The 18067-nt window shown below is 35.8% G+C and overlaps 1 protein-coding gene across 5 annotated transcripts in view; it reads right to left on the reverse strand.

The window, feature by feature from the left end:
• DIAPH2 (diaphanous related formin 2) overlaps nt 1–18067 on the reverse strand; it is a 914837-nt gene that overhangs the window by 518551 nt on the left and 378219 nt on the right. For all 5 annotated transcript variants that reach the window (XM_074391645.1, XM_074391644.1, XM_074391643.1 and 2 more), the window contains 2 exons: nt 14792–14893; nt 12593–12687 (listed from right to left, as the gene is read on the reverse strand). In XM_074391645.1, the coding sequence (XP_074247746.1) occupies nt 12593–12687; nt 14792–14893 (197 nt within the window). The remainder of the gene's footprint in view (nt 1–12592; nt 12688–14791; nt 14894–18067) is intronic.

Raw genomic sequence — 18067 nt, forward strand, 5'->3', positions numbered from 1 at the left:
TACCCTTTCATTTTACTAAGATGCTTCTTATTAATGCAGAAACAGAATCCAATGCCCCTTATACTGCATTAAGTAAAATGAAGTCTTTATTTTTTGGCACCTAATTATATATTTCACAACACAAACAATAATGAATGTCAATGAAGACATTTATAATGTCTTCTAATATTGGAAGAAGATGTTTTAAGGGATAATTTAATTTCTACTCTGACTTCCAGTGACAGAGATTGCACAAACTGTTTTCAATTAGTAAACTTCCTGTTACTACTTTTTATTGCTTTCCAGCAGTAAACTCCCCAACCTGTTCGCCCACCTGCGTACCACAGCAAGGAAAAACAGGTCAAACAATGGGGGTTAAAAAAAAATCAATAAATTTAGCATCTTATGAACTGAGTTGTGATCCCAGATTGACTTTGTGATGTAAACCTCTCTGAGCCTTTGTTTCTCCTCCCATGAAATAAGGGAAATAATTAATTTATAATGAATTGTTTTAGTTTTAATTTTGGTAGCCTCTGATTCTATGACAGAAATACAAAGGCAAATAATTTTAATTGACAAACAAAAAAGATATATATTTATGGTGTACAAAATGACGTTTGGATATATGTATACACTGTGGAATGACTAAATCAAGCTAATTAACATTTCCATTATTTCACACACTTATTTTTTTGTGGTGGAACATTTAAAATAGACTTTCTTGGCAATTTTCAAAACCACAACACACTGTTATTAACTACAATCACCATGTTCTAAAATAAATCTCCTGAACTGTTTTATGTCCTTTGATCAGCATCTCCCAATCCCCACTCCCACCTATAGTCCCTGGTAACAACCATTCTACTTTGTGCTTCTATGAGTTTGACTTTTTTAGGTTCTATATACTGTATAAATGAGATCACACAGTATATGTCTTTCGATGTCTGGCTTATGTCACTTAGTGGAATGTCTTTCAGGTTCATCCAACTTATCACTAATGGCAAGATTTCCTGCTTTTCTATGTATTTATTTATTTGTATTTGTATTTATTTATTTTTTTGAGAAGGAGTCTCACTCTGTTGCCCAGGCTGGAATGCAGTGGTGTGATCTCGGCTTACTGCAACCTTTGCCTCCCAGGTTCAAGTGCTGAGGGAGGCTGAGGGAGGAGAATCAGTTGAGCCTGGAAGGCAGAGATTACAGTGGGCCAAGATTTTTTAAATTTTGTTTTATTTTAGTATATTGCTATACTTCAGCCTGGGCACCTGAGCAAGACTCTGCCCCGGCTCCCCAACCCCGAAAAAAAAAAAACCTCCCAAGTAGCTGGGACTACAGGCGCATGCCACCATGCCTGGCTAATTTTTTTGTCTATTTAGTAGAAACGAGGTTTCACCGTGTTCGCCAAGATGGTCTTGATCTCATGACCTTGTGATCCACCCGCCTTAGCCTCCCAAAGTGCTGGGATTAAAGGTGTGTACAACTGCGCCTGGCCTGATTTCCTTCTTTTAAAGGGTGAATAGTGTTCCAACACGGATATACTATGAATTTGAGCACAACGTGTGTAAGGCTGAAGAGAATGGTCATACCTTAGTAAATACTTCATAGATGAAAGGTTCCACAATTGGAAGAGAAGACAAGACAGAGATATTTTAAGCATTCCACCAGGTAGAATTCCCCCTATCATATCAGCGTTTATCCATATGCTTTCTAGACATTCCTAGGAGGGACTCCTACTTACGCTCTTTCCTGTTAACATTCCCCTTTGTCTGCCATCATATACTAATACCATTCTCCCACTTCTGATCAACTGAAAACACTCCTGAAGCCACATTTTAGCACTGCCATGTAGCTTTGTTAGTCTCTAAGTATTTATTGTATTTTGCAACCCTTTATTAGAACAAATACTCAGTTTATATTAAATCTGAACTAGTTATTCTGAATGGGTCATACAATTCCTAATTCTTTAATATGTCGAATTCTTGGCCGGGCACGGTGGCTCACACCTATAATCCCAGCACTGTGGGAAGCTGGGGTGGGCAGATCACCTGAGGTCAGGTGTTCAAGACCAGCCTGGACAACATGATGAAACCCCATCTCTACTAAAAATATAAAAATTAACCAGGCATTGTTGTGCATGTTTGTAGTCCCAGCTACTCAGGAGGCTGAGGGAGGAGAATCAGTTGAACACAGAAGGCAGAGATTGCAGTGGGCCAGGATTTTTTAAATTTTGTTTTAGTTTAGTATATTGCTACACTTCAGGCTGGGCAACTGAGCAAGACTCTGCCCTGCCCCCCACCCCTCCACCAAAAAAAAAAAAAAATCTCTTCTATTGCCAGACCTTCAGAAAAGGTCATGTTTTTACTTTTAGGTCCTTCGATTTCTACAAAACATTGTCCAGTAATACTCAAACTAAAAAAATACAATTTCATTCATATTGGGCATTGATAATTTTACAGCCATAATTTCAAATATTCCCATATATTCTAAATCATTCTAAATATAGAATATATGATTCTAATATTACCCAATATACTAAAACAAAACAAAATCTAAACAAAAAAATATGAAAGTACAAAAACACCAGGTTCCTATCTAAAACATTTTCAGATCACTTGCCGTAAGGACCTCAAATTATCACAGCCTCATCTCAGTGCTTAATAATAATGCAAACATTGAAAGCTAATTTTACAACACCAAAGACATGAATAACTTAAAATAATATAAATCCAACAACACATTAAAGCTGTTGGAAACAACTCATGGATGAACTTTTATTTCGTTTAAGTGGAATATCAAAAATCTACAGAATATGTATAAATATTTAAAGGTTTTGATGGCATTATAGAGTCTTCATTCTCACCTACTGCAGTCCCCCCAAAGCAGCTCTTGCTTTAGCATTACTTTGATTTCTTTATCTAGAGGCCCCTTACTAGTTTATTGTCCTTCAATTATCTTTGTCTACTCTGAAGACTGCATTTCTCTTGTCAGCATGCAAATGAATTGAAATACAAAATAAAGCACAAAAAAATAAGGATCAAAGGGGTTAAAGTGAGGCTTCTCAATAGTCCCCTCAAAAATAGTACACTACTCCTGGACACTTCCTTTGTCCCTATTTGATATCTCTATTTCTGGAATGCAGACAGTGCAGAGAAAGGAAGAAGCCCCAGGAGAGTTATCACCCTGCTGATAATTCTTTCCATTAACATAGAAAACTGAGGGCTGACTATTCAATTGTAGGTTTAGAAGGAACATACTTCAAAATACCAAATGTAACTGAACTGTTCCCACTGACTGGAAAAGATATTTTCTGTGTGCCTGTCATGTAACCAGCAATGTGCTAGGGGACTTTTTCATGTGTTATTTAATTTGATCCTTTCAACAAACTTACTAGCTATTTAAAAGATAAAAGAAAATGGACTCAGAGAGGTAACTTGCTCCCATTCATATGGCTGGTGAGTGATAGAGCTGGGATTCAGATCCAGCTTTCTTGACTTCAGAGTAGAAGTTGTTACCAAGATATTATTTGATTTACTTAAATGACATGTTTAAAAAACAAAACAAAAATAAATGTTTTAAAATGCTATAAAGTGAAATGCTCAGCACTATTGAACTATAAATGTAAATACTATGTGGTAAAGGAAAACGAAGCCAACTCGCACTAATATGGTTGCCTGTATCCACAGTTGAAAAATAATTATGACCTGTACTTTAAGCAATGCTTGACTAGGGATATTTGCAATGTAACAGGAATGCATTCTGTTAGAATCAGAGCTTAACATGAGTACTTTCCATTCCTGGGATATAGAGTTTTTAAACTTATGGTATCATTTTGTTTGGACCTATACTAATTAAATGTTCAAAACCTGTCATGAAGTTCATAACGAACATAGAAAATAAAAGCAAATGATTGGAAGTGTATTAAATTTTAAAACTTTACTATATATACTTCAGAAATAAAAGTGATTCTTAAGACAATGGTTCTCAACGAAGGACAATTTTGCACGCCAGAGGACATTTTTCAAAGTCTAGAGGCACTTTGGGTTGCCACAACTGATGATGGGGCTGCTACTGGCATCCAGTGGGTAGAGGTGACGGATATTATAGGACAGCACTCAAAAATTTAAAGAGAGAGAGAGATAGATAGAGAGAGAGAGAGAGAGAGAGAGAAAATGGGCCCAAAACATCAATGGTGCAAAAGCTGAGGAAACCTGATCTGAGCATATGCTTTCAGCACTTGCCAAATACTTTTAAATTTATTCATTGTGTAATATTTAAGACATGAAGACGTACACAGAAGACAATAAATCTACGTGTCTACCATTGAGTTTAAGAAATTAAAAGTTAAATTTTCTTTGAGTATTCCTTCCTGCCTCCCTAAAATATTTTAAACATATTAGTTAAAATAACATTATGTTATACCTGTTATTATGCTATGTTAAAGTATGCTGTAGCACGTTAAATTTTATATTGTGTTAGATTATACTATAACTATTACAAGTCTTTAAAAGATTTAACAACTAGGTACATTTCTACTTTACATAGGAGAATATCTAGAATTATAATAGAACCTTACAAAAAGAATGTAAACATTTATTCCTTATTTATAGAAGGAAAGGTTTTGATTACCTCTTTAGTAAATAAGAGAAAGTGGTTTTATAGATATGATCAATTACAAACATATATGATTGGTTAAATATATGTCTAGCCAGTAAGCTTTGAATTTAAAAAAATTTGTATGCTACTAAAAATGCATAGGGAGTTAGGTGGGGGTGGAAATCATGATGATTCTCTCTCTCTCTGATAAATCCATTAAGGACATTACAGCCTTGACTCCCTGTCCTCTGAATCTCTTAGGGTAAAGGTTTAATGCTTTTTGTCTGGCAGTAACCTCAGAGGTACTACCTAGAGTAAGGGTTATGGTATAATCTTGCTTTTCATTTCCCAGTGCAGGTTTTGGGAGTTTATATAAGGAAAAAGAGGCCACTTACCAAGTTTTACACTTGTTTTTGTTTGTTTATTTGTTTTTCAGATGGAGTCTTGCTCCTGGGAACGCTGGAGTGCAGTGGCGCAATTTTGGCTCACTGCAACCTCTGTCTCCTGGGTTCAAGTGAATCTCCTGCTTCAGCCTCCCAAGTAGCTGGGACTATAGGTGCACGTCATTACAACCGACTAATACTGTTTTTGCTTTTGTTTTTTTAGTAGAGTTGGGGTTTCACTATGCTCCTCAGGCTGGTTTCAAACTCCTGACCTCAAGTGACATTCCCTTCTTGGCCTCCCGAAGTGCTGGGATTACAAACATGAACCAATGCACCTGGCCCCAAGTTTTACACTTATAAGGAAATTCTTGTTCTACCCCGATCATTATCTCAGTTCAGTAGACCCAATGGATCTACAGTATGAAAGAACCAAAATTTTAATGAAGTTCTACCGTCGTTTAAAGTGTTCAAGGCAGAATAAAATATGCTTTCTGAGGTGGCAGCTTGCTGAACTGTTAGTAAGACTTACGTTTTGCTACAAATGTAAATAGGCTCAATTTTTGTTTTGTTTTTTGGAAATGGAGTTTCTTGCTTGTCACCCAGGCTGGAGTGTAATGGCGTGGTCTCGGCTCTCTGCAACCTCCACCTCCCGGGTTCAAGTGATTCTCCTGCCTCAGCCTCCCAAGGAGCTGGGATTACAGGGGTGCACCAACATGCCTGGATAAGTTTTGTATTATTAGTAGAGACAAGCCTTTGCCGTGTTGGCCAAGCTAGTCTCGAACTCCTGACCTTAGGTGATCCACCTGCCTCAGCCTCCCAAAGTGTGGGGGTTACTGGCATCAGCCACTGAGCCCGGCCATAGGCTCAATTTTTTATATTTTAAAAATATTTTCCATAATCCAATTAGTACAAGAAAAAATTAATTGTTTAAAGCTACCTTTTCTTTCTCTGTAAACAACAATACAACCAGTGATGGTGACACATGAAATACTGGCATTAATCAATAATTGACATAGAATAAAAATAAGCAGCCATAACATTTGCTTGGAATATGTGTAATTTTAACAATAGACTGAAAGTAGCAAACAAGCGTCAAAGGAAACTTCAGTCAAAGAAAAAAAACAAAAAAAAAAACCATGTTTTTAAAATCACGCAACTATTTAAAAGCAAAAGATGTGAAAGAAGAGCAGCTCATGGATAAAAGAATTTTCAGACTGCAAAAGCATGTCATAAAATTATTCCACCATGATGCGAAATAAAGAAATGTTCTATGATTGTTACTCTTATTTCAGCTGTTTCATTTTCCCTAAAGAATTGTGAAATTGAACATGGTAAATAAAAGTTGTTATTTAAGAGAAAAATGTTTTCAAATTGTACAATACTAATGTCATTATTGCCTTAATAGATACACTTGTAATATTCTAAAGTCATCAACCCTTGTAAAGTGCACGCACGCATGCAGACTCACAAGCCTGCATAAAATACAGATGGTCGACAGCCACGTAAATAGATCAATGATTACAAAGATGGATTGAGGAGACAAAAACGAGCTCAACTATTACACATGCATGAACTTCCTGACTATAAGAATAATTATACTCCAGAACTGGTTAATTGAGGGAAGTTGAAGAATCTTTTTTCCCTGCAGAATCAATAGACACCCATCTATCTTTGATGACTTAGGTGTAGCATTGCCTGGAATCAGGGGAATGGACTGGATGATCTTTGTGTCATTCTGATCATCCTGTCGGTATCCAATGATAAGTTATATAAACCATATAATCTGTTTTGCGATGAAAATCACATTTGAGAAAACATAATCATGTGGCACACTATAAACACCACGCACTGAGTACGGTGCTGGTTACTCAAATGGGCTTCAGAAAAGTAATACAGCCAGTATATGTAGTCATTATTGGTGGCAGGGGTCTTGGAGGGTAGAAGCAAGCGAGAATACTCCCATGTATGCATTGTAGAGAAACATCTATGGAGGGATTTCTGCAGTTTCCAGGTATGGAGGCATCCAGGAGCTGTATTTCACCCTAGGTATTATTAAGGAAAATTAAGGTGTTTTATCAAAGAAAGAATTTACCTAGAAAGGAAGGAAGGAAGAAGAGAGGGAAGAAGGGAATGAAAAGACATAAGAGGAAGTAGCAGGAAGAAAGGAAGGAGGGAGGGAGGGAGAGAAGGAAACAAAGGAAGGAAGGAAAGTCAAAACCAAAGCAAGAGGAAGAAAAGCAATAGGGTTAGGACTCCAGACAGTTGCATGCCCAGTAGAAATGTCGATGTTCCTTAAAAATAAGGGAGACAGAGACCAAAAGACCATGAATGAATAGCACATTTGCTTAAGGAATACAGGTGGCTGGTATGTAGTGCAGGTTGTTTCAAGAAAAAACTATAGAAAAATAACTATTTAAACTAAATAAATCATTATAATCTGACATATTGAAGGAAATACCTCTTGTCTCAATCTCATTCTCATTCATCACTCCTTAAAAGGCTCTTGTGTTGGCTTTTGTGATACACCATAGCATCCGGGCCCTGTCTTTGAAATGCTGACTCTTTGCTCTAATTTCTCTAACACTTCCCATCCCCTTGACTTTTATGGTCGCCAGATATGCAGTCCTTAACCTTCCATTTGTTACTTTTTTCATGAGGAACCTCAAGACCGTCATTGCTCCTCATATCCCAACAATCACTTCTTTGCAAATGACTCCACAAATCCTTATTTTCAGTTTCGGCCTCTCTTCTCACCTCCAATACATTTCCTAGTGTAATGTTATTTGTAAATTTTTTCTCCTTTGCCCTGAAAAGCATTTTCTCCCTACCTGATTTGCCTCTTTGTGTCAGGGCTACAATCATTAGCTCTATCACCAGGATTTTTCAATTAATCATTTTTAAAAAATTTCTTATTTATCCAAATTCCCTCTTCTCCTACCTCTGAAATATTCAGGGTTTTATTACACCTTACCCTTGAAACTGCAATGATCTCCCTCTGTCAAGCCATCTGATATACTGCAGCTAACAGTATCTTTCCTAAGCACACAATTTGACCATGACCAAACTCAACAGCTCAGCATTCACGTTGTCTACCAGGGATAAAAGCATCTGGTATATACAGGGGTTAGGAATGAGTCAGAGTAAGTAAAATGCAACAGGGAGTGGCGAGGCATGTGGCAAACTGGAGAGTGTGTGACATTAAAATTTCACTGATTAAGTACTAGGAAGGCCAAATAAAACCTAAGTGAGAGAAAGTTAGAGGTAGAGAATGTGGGTGCCTGTGAGTCACCAATATGCTATTTCTGTGCCTCCACAATATGACCACCACCAAGCTACTAATCTTTTATATGCTCTTTCTCATTGCTACCCTATATAACCTATTATCTACACCAGAAAAATAAAGACCTTATCCTTTATATACCTCAAAACTTTGGCCATCATTCTCTTATCCTAGGCCTCTCTAACTGAACCCTACTAGTGTTTCCAAGGCTAGAACACTTCTTCCAGGAAGACCACCCTAACCACAGCCCACACTAACCTACAGTTCACCTTCTGTGAACCTCTATACCAGGGTAAAACAAAATAAATAGGGTTATGTAATATACCAATTATATTTAAGTACTTATCAACATATTTGCCAAAACAGTGATATGATAGATGTGCTAGATTAAAGCATTAAAAATAAGATCTAGTCACAGCTCTAAGTATTGTACTTTTGAAGTATTAATGACTATAACAGTATTTCAAGATATCTGCCGTGACTAGAATGTGATATGAAAATATTTATTATTTCTATTAGTGAAAAAGTTAGAGGTACTGTTAATACTACTTTGGTCCGTTGCCTACACTCTTAATCAAATAATATGCTAAATATTAATTAGAAGCTAATGGAAATAAAGATGTAATATTTTTCACATACAAGTTCAGGACCATTTGAATTCTCTCCATGGGTCCCAAAAGAGGGCTTTAAACTCCAGGTTACCAACCCATGCTTTATCATATCTTTACATATTATTCTGCAGTAACAGCATACTATCTTTTATGTTGATCATCTTTTTTTCACATATTCCTTAAGAATATAAGTATACGGCCGGGCACGGTGGCTCAAGCCTGTAATCCCAGCACTTTGGGAGGCCGAGGCGGGTGGATCACAAGGTCAAGAGATCGAGACCATCCTGGTCAACATGGTGAAACCCCGTCTCTACTAAAAATACAAAAAATTAGCTGGGCATGGTGGCGCGTGCCTGTAATCCCAGCTACTCAGGAGGCTGAGGCAGGAGAATTGCCTGAACCCAGGAGGCGGAGGTTGCGGTGAGCCGAGATCGCGCCATTGCACTCCAGCCTGGGTAACAAGAGCGAAACTCCGTCTCAAAAAAAAAAAAAAAGAATATAAGTATAGCCAGGCGCGGTGGCTCAAGCCTGTAATCCCAGCACTTTGGGAGGCCAAGGCGGGTGGATCATGAGGCCAAGAGATCGAGACCATCCTGGTCAACAAGGTGAAACCCTGTCTCTACAAAAAAAAAAAAAAAAAAAAAAAAAAAAAAATACAAAAATTAGCTGGGCATGGTGGTGCGTGCCTGTAATCCCAGCTACTCAGGAGGCTGAGGCAGGAGAATTGCCTGAACCCACGAGGCGGAGGTTGCCGTGAGCCGAGATGGCACCATTGCACTCCAGCCTGGGTAACAAGAGTGAAACTCCGTCTCAAAAAAAAAAAAAAGAATATAAGTATAAACTCCTTACCTAAATGACATCTCCTCAGTATTTAAGAATCATTTCCATGCACTAATAATCTCAAATAGAACATACTTCTATTTTTCTTTTCACACATGCCTCACTTTTTTCAAATGCCAGTTTCATTACTATGTCAATCCTCTATATGTAAGTGTGTCTACACATATTTCTGTTTTACCACTGTTATCCTAAAAAGAACTGACTGCCTGGTCTTAGATTTTTCTCTCAATATAGCAAATTAAATTATACTAAAACAAATTTTGAAAGCTAGAATAATAATTCTAAAAGTCACCAAAATATAGTATACATTATTTGACAGTAACTCATAATTACATATATCAAAGACTCTTTAACAACCTCAGGATACGGTGTACTTTTAAATGTTTCTACGTGCTACTGCAAATATTTTAGTACATTTCAACTTTTCCCACACAGCGAACTCGTCTTCCAGCTTAAATTTAGATATTTTGAAATAAAAGGAAAATTGCTATTTATTAATAACCTTCAACTTGGAGCTTGATCTTGCTGATTAAAGTTTGTTTTTTGTTTTTTGTTTTTTTAAGTAAGACATTTATCCTACCACATAACTAAAATCTATTAGTTGTCTGCCCAGCAAGAGCGTATTGACCCATACTAGAAGAGATAATACTACTACTGTTAATTCAAGTCTCTGGGAAGTGATGTATACTTAATTGTTTTTTGTTTGTTTGTTTTTGTCGTTATGAGGAGACAGCCATGCTACATGAGCAAAAACTATAATTATGCATGGATGGAGTTTAGCACTGTAATCAAATAGAACTTACAACAAAGTTAATCTGATGATACACATTTAATGCCATGCATTATTGATGTGCTACATGGTAATTAGACATAAATGGTAAACAGCTCATATGAACGGCAAATTGATGTTACTTTTCCATCACTGAAACAAATGTTCTGGAATGGAGTGGGGGAGAAAAAGGTGCTGGTGATTATACTTTTTTCTCCTGACAGAGGGAAATCATCTCTCTTGGGGACTAGAAAACCATGTAATTATTTCAACCCAGGAACATCCATCTTCCTTTCCAGAAGATACTCAGACGTGTGATTTGTTTAGATAAAAGCAATACTAACCTTAGTAACTCAGGTGAGTTACTCACCACTTCGGCCCTATACCCACTTGCCAAGTAGCACAAATTCCAATTATGTACATTATACTACATGATAACCTCTTTTCTTCCCACAAGCAAAACTGAGAAAATGGGTTTTGATGGAACAGGGTAAGGATGGAGAAGAAACTTTAGGGTATCTGACACCAAGAAGGTTGGCTTTAAAAAGTCCTCAGCAAACAGATGGCACGAAATTAGTGGGTAAAGCAGGAAAGGGGTAAAATGTACAGATATGTGAAAAAAGAAAAGAGATTAAGCCTTAGAAAAGGTAATGGAAGATCTAAAAACTAGGAAGAGACGACAAAGGTCATCTCATTAAACCTTAGTCCTATTTTAAAAAATTCTGCCTAGATTTAAAACATATATATGAGATAAACTTTAATGTAAGCCTACAATCCAAAACAGAGGAGCTTCCACAGAGACATCATTTGCTCAAATTATATACACAGGTTCTCAGAGATTTAGAGGTTGCAGGGAACGTGGCAAAATTGTTAAAGTTATAGCATAAACTATTTGAAGATTTGATGTTTTCTAAAAAATCAAAACCAACTGCATGGCTCAAAAACAAAAGACAACAACATAAAAAGAAAAACAAAAAACTACAATGATTATACCCTTCCACAAAAATCTTTACAGTCATTCCTTTCAGAAATTAAGCCAGATAGGGTCAGACATACCAAGAATGCAAATGTGTTAGATCTGTATAGTCCTTTATCACATAAAGCACTTTATTTAGTTAAATCCTCACAATGACCCTGTAATTTCAAATGAGGAAATAGAGGTTTAGAAAGATTCATTTGTTCATGTAAGGCACAATAATATAACAGCTTTAGAGTTAAGATAGACATTGTTTTGAATCCCAGCTCTGCTACTTTGCCACTTACAAGCATTGTGAAATTGGGCAATCTGTTTAAACCTTAGTTTCCTTATTTGTAAAATGAGAGTAATAGTGCCTATCTCATAGGATTATTGTAGGATTCAATGAAATTAAAAATACAGAAAGTACTGGACATAATCAACAATACATGTTAAGCACTCAAACAGAGTTGGGTAAAAGTTAGATACTCAACTTAACAATGGGCATGTTAAATACTCACTGATTTTCAGCAAGCTATTGAACCTCTTGACCCCTCAGCTTTTTCACCCATAAAATGGTAATAACAATATCTACTTAATGGAGCCATGGTGATGATGAAATACGTATAATTGTATCTACAGTGAACAATGGAGAATGATATATAGCTAATAAATAAGTGGCAGGAACAGAATCAGAAGCTAGATCTTTTATACTTAGTCCTCTTACTGTCAACACAGTTAGATATTCCTGATTTTATCAAATTACTCAATATCTTTTAAAAAATCTAAATATAAGGCCGGGCGCGGTGGCTCAAGCCTGTAATCCCAGCACTTTGGGAGGCCGAGGCGGGTGGATCACAAGGTCGAGAGATCGAGACCAACCTGGTCAACATGGTGAAACCCCGTCTCTACTAAAAATACAAAAAATTAGCTGGGCATGGTGGCGCGTGCCTGTAATCCCAGCTACTCAGGAGGCTGAGGCAGGAGAATTGCCTGAACTCAGGAGGCGGAGGTTGCGGTGAGCCGAGATCACGCCATTGCACTTAACGAGAGCGAAACTCCGTCTTAAAAAAAAAAAAAAAAAAAAAAAATCTAAATATAGAAGAGAATTTTCTTACAACTCCGTTGAGAATAGTCTAAAGACACCTGTGGAAAGAAATCAAAAGGAAAATAAGTACAAGGTACCTGAATTAAAGCCTCACTCAGCATGTCTTCATTAACCTCCAGAATCACGTTTCTTATCTCTTCATATGGCATACGATATGATCCCAGAAAGATGGCTAAAATAAAATTCGATTTTATTAAAAGTAGAATAGCATCAACATGTTAAAGTCCTAATAAATGCCTGATTTTCATTTCATAGACTCAAAATATGCAATTTGTCACTAATACTAATTTACAGAATTGTGAACAAACAAAAGGTGTTCCATTTGATAGACTACTCACTCTATCTATCTAGACAAAATGGCCTATTTTTTCAAGCTCTAATGTTTACAGTTAGTGCATATTTACAAACAAAATAAAATTCCTACTAATAGCACTCATGACTATATGCTTAGGCTTTTCAGATTAGGATGATACATAAAATAATCCATAAAAACTTAAGAGATTTTATTTCAGGTTGACCTTTTTATTCAATGAAGAATTTAGCCAGGTGAGGTGGCTCAAGCCTGTAATCCCAGCACTTTGGGAGGCCGAGGCGGGTGGATCACGAGGTGGAGAGATCGAGACCATCCTGGTCAACACGGTGAAACCCCGTCTCTACTAAAAATACAAAAAATTAGCTGGGCATGGTGGCGCGTGCCTGTAATCCCAGCTACTCAGGAGGCTGAGGCAGGAGAATTGCCTGAGCCCAGGAGGCGGAGGTTGCGGTGAGCCGAGATCGCGCCATTGCACTCCAGCCTGGGTAACAAGAGCGAAACTCCGTCTCAAAAAAAAAAAAAAAAAAAAAAAGAATTTAGTGTGGAGATCGTCAGATGCATCCAACACGGTATTTCTCAGGAAAGACAATAAAATAACTGAATAAAAAATCATATCAATCTACTCTGCAGTTCTCCCACATAAGAAAACAAAGTGCCTGAATCAACAGTCTGCCCTGCATTCCTGCTTATATTCCTGAGGTACACTATTACTTTATATACTGACTCACAATTTCCCCTGCCAACATTTTCTTAAATGGAAATCTCTCATATCATAGTAGAATAATTCAGCAAATTAAGCCTAGAATAGCTAACAATTATTCACAAGGTAATTACAACAACATGTTCCATTAAACATTATTTTTTTAAAGAACATAGATGTGCTCTTATCACCAGAACTTGAACATTTCTTAGAACATTTTTTTCATGGAACGGTCTCTATGCCTTCAGCTGTACCAAAAGGAAACAGAATCCTCACTCTATAGGCAAATGATTTACATTATACATAAGACCAAATCAGATCCCCACAATCTAAAACAACAATGTTGACAGATATCAACCAGCAATTAAGATCATACTATGTTTTAAAGAAAAGTACCGAATGTCAACTTTGAAAATGTACTATCAAGTAAGCAACGCACACATTCACAACAGCTATTAGTAAACTGCTTTTCTGATAGCAACATTTCTACTGACATGAAAATGATGTGTTGTGTATTTTAATGATTCCCTACACCACATTCCTTAACAAAATAAACTCCCATGGTATTACTTTGTGCAATTAGAAATACTTGACATGTTGAAATTTCTGATGCACAGTGTTTTACTATCAGCAAAATCTAAACGCAGTCTACTGTAGTGACAGAACAAAAATTCTGAATTCAAGACAGAGGGAAGAGTGTGTTGAAACTTAAAGGCCTACATAAATGAAGATGAGTTTAACTGTCCATCTGCTTTAGCAAAAGTATATTTAATGGCTGACTGGTTTGTTAAAGGCTACAAGGTTCACTAACCAGTTTTTAAATGCAGTTAAGGTTAACAATTTAACTAGTTCACATAACAATTACTTCAAACATAAAGGAATAGCAGTAAAAAGATTTGCCCAGTGTAACTAGTGAATACTCTAAAACTATCAATCCCAGGTCTAGGCAGAAGGAAAAAATGTCCCTTTTTGTCATTTCTGCCTTATGTTTCACTATATTCTCTAACAATGTTTTACTATCACTACTTTCCAAATCTTTACTATTCACAAGTTTCATGTGGGCTGACCGAGGCTGAATTAGAATTTTCTCCATACTGGCTAAGTGAAAAAAAGGCATCCAAATCACCTTTACACCGAATTTTGTTTCTAGAAGATGCTAAATATGCCTGTTTAAAAAGGTTACAACTTTGATTAAATACATTAAACAGCCCCAACCCCTCTCACCACTACCTACACCAACCCTACTAAGTAAATATTACATACACAGATTCTGAGCTGTTTTCGGATCCAAAATTCTCAGTTCTTTCACTTTCTTCTTTGTAGGCACAGTCTTCTTCTCTTCTAATGTTTCTGCATTCTTTTGAACTGAAAGAAAAAAAATGTTGATTCATAAACAATAATGGTACTAATCCAAGTACACGGAATAACAGTAAGGCATATTAACTACATTAATAAAGCTCATTCTGAAATCAATAAATGTGTTTATTTCATTAGTTCAAGGAAGAGGATAAACATAAGAACACAGATCTGTTTAGAGTTTTCACTACAAATTAAGTACCAGCACTTAAGCAGAAAAGATAAGCCAAATAGAACCAAAAATCAATTGCTCCTTCTTACCTAATGTGTAACATTAATTACTCCTTTACCAGCTACCTACAGCAGTACTGGAATTAAATATATAGTACAGTCTCACTAATTTGAACTAATTGAGGGAAAAGGAAGACATGCATTTCTCTTAAAGTATGCTAAAATTTAAGCATTTCTTTAATTCAGTGAAATTGCTTTACAGCACCTAAGGTAAGTTTAATTGCTAAACAGGATGCCATAGAAAAACTCCTGCTGAGATGGTTTTGAAGAATAGGTATGAAGTATTTGCAAGTTATACAACAGTAGCACCATTTGCATACATGTAATTAAAGAGACTCAGTGATCGGTCTTTTGAGTAAGTCAGCTTTGTCTCCCTCACTATTTGAAAAATGCTATTTGCTTTCTTACAACTGAAGATTTACTTTGCTTTCTTCAGAAGGTAACCATATAATTCAAAATAGTTTAAAGGAGTGGCTTTAGCCTTCCATAACCCCCATCAGCCAACTCCCCAAGTGAGCCAGCCCTAAAAGCAATGTGGCTATCTGCTATGAAAATAAAGCATTAACTTGAATCCCCAAAGCCCTCCTGTGTAGAAATTTTATAGCTATCATTGTACTCAAGTGTTGGCAGTTTACCTTTTCCAATATAAAAACAGGGTTGTAAGTAATGAGACCATCGAAAACTATGAGAAAAATAAAGCCAGAACTTTCCCAGTAAAGTAGAGTGTTAGGTCCTTGCCCCGAAATTCATGCTGCTATGCTGCATTACTGGTTCATATATGACCATAATCATGCTGCTGCTTTATCAATGTTAACAGATAACTTCATTTTGAGGCAATAATGATATCATTTTAATTCATCTAACCTTTTTTAAAAAGACCACAAATGCATTATTGATTTTCTTTTTTTAAAGAAAAAGCAACATAAAGCCACCATACATTTTTACTAAGCAATACGTTCATAGATGTTACCGTCTTGAAAACTTTTGCAACATCCTATGGAATTCAGCAAAATACTGCAAGTCCGTTAAGACTTCCTTCGTTTTAACGGTACAAAATATAGAAAAGTTAAGTGAGCACACTACAGAAATACCAGATACTAATAAAATAAATTACCTGAATAACGAAAGTCCTAGCAGTGCTAAATTTTATCATTCTGGCCAATCTAAAATTATGTGCAGTTTAAGGAGACTGGATAATAATTACACTTAAAAATTATGATCTTATGAGACATGGCAAGCAGTTTGCCATATGAATTCAACACAATCGTCATTGCTACTGCTGGAAGAAAAGTGACTTTTAATATATTTCTTTTAAATTATATTAAAAGCATATATTTTATATTTATATTTATCTGTATATATTTCTAAATATACGTTTTAAAATATATTAAAAACACATCTCAAATATTCTTCAAAGGATCTTTCTAAGACCATAGAGTCTTTCATATGCAATAATCAAGATTTTAATTTACTCTAATTATCAAGCTAGTTTCAGCTTAAGACAACTGTACGTAAGGAAATGACAGTCCAATAGTTATTTCCTTTGTCTATAAAATGCAAAGTATCTGAATCATATTGAAATTACTTCTAGAATCATTCACTAATTTGAATCCAGTCAAGGAAACAGTCAAGAAAATTTTCCTAATCTCTCAATATATGCCTTAGAATTCGCTACGAGAGACTAATTAGCCATGTACATATATGAAAAAAAATGCTATGCCATGAAGGACCTACAGAGATGGTTCTGCAAACTAACAGGATCCTGACTAACCCAGGAATAGATCATGCTCATTTCATGACTTTATATTTTTGCATTTCTTAAAATTAAAATATGGTCTAGCCTCTCCTCTTTTCAAGTGAACGAATTGTTTAAAATGAAGATTAGATGCCCTAAATATCTATAATTCACAGTTTTCTTTCTTGAATCCTAATGTATTTTCCTTGTGTTATACAACTTGGCTTAAATCCTGGATTCGAAAAGTGATAAGTATTCCATGAGAGGGTACTGCTTTTTGAGAATGACTAGAGAAAAACAAGTTTAAAACAGTTCTCTAACTAGACAGGCTTTCAAAACTAATCATACTTTTGCCATGATAAATAATTACAGACCAGTGGCTATTATTGCCTTTGGCCTTCTTGTTTTTTAAAAGCATTCCTTAGGGATCACAATCACAGGCTTAGATAAATAGAGAGTTCAAAGAACAGCAATGTGACATCAAGCATCCCTACAGTGTTGAACACTTAGGTTAAAAATTGCTTGCTTTTATAGTGACCTCAAAATGTCACTTGTCCTAGGATATTTTTATTCTGTATGTCTCTAACGGTTACAAAACTTTAAATAAATAGCAATTCTATAATTATTGAAATTACTTGGATGAAACTAAAAAGTTTTTTTTTTTTTTTAAGTTTCAATACAAAAAGTTCAAGAATTGATTTTATCATCAACTTCCCTGTGGTCCTCAGGTTCATAAGGGGGCCTAGAGTCAAACATGATCTTCCCTTGCAAATGAAAAAAAACATGGTTTTGAAAAAACTGGGTTTGAATCCAATAGATTGAATTAATTTGAGTGTGTACATTGGCACTGCTAATTGACAAAATAATAATGAAACATAAAATACTGTCTGCAGGAAGATAATCATAATAATAAAGACATTTGTATTATTATTAAAGACATGTTAATATCAAGATACTCATCATCGAAGATAAAATGCCCACTGAGTATTCTTATATTTCCTTTAATACATGGGTTTTTACAAGCAATTGTACTATAAATGTATTCCTTTGTGAGTGAGAAATGCTCATCAACATAAATAAAGTAAACATGGTTATATTCTTCCCCCAAACTAATATAGGCAATGTTCAGGAATTTCCTATTAATTTCTGCTATCCCAGTGGATACACCGAACATGTGACAAGATGTTCTAATTTGTAGCAAGTATTAAGATATTTTA

The sequence above is a fragment of the Saimiri boliviensis genome, chromosome X (genome assembly GCF_048565385.1).
Source record: "Saimiri boliviensis isolate mSaiBol1 chromosome X, mSaiBol1.pri, whole genome shotgun sequence".
NCBI lineage: Eukaryota > Metazoa > Chordata > Mammalia > Primates > Cebidae > Saimiri > Saimiri boliviensis.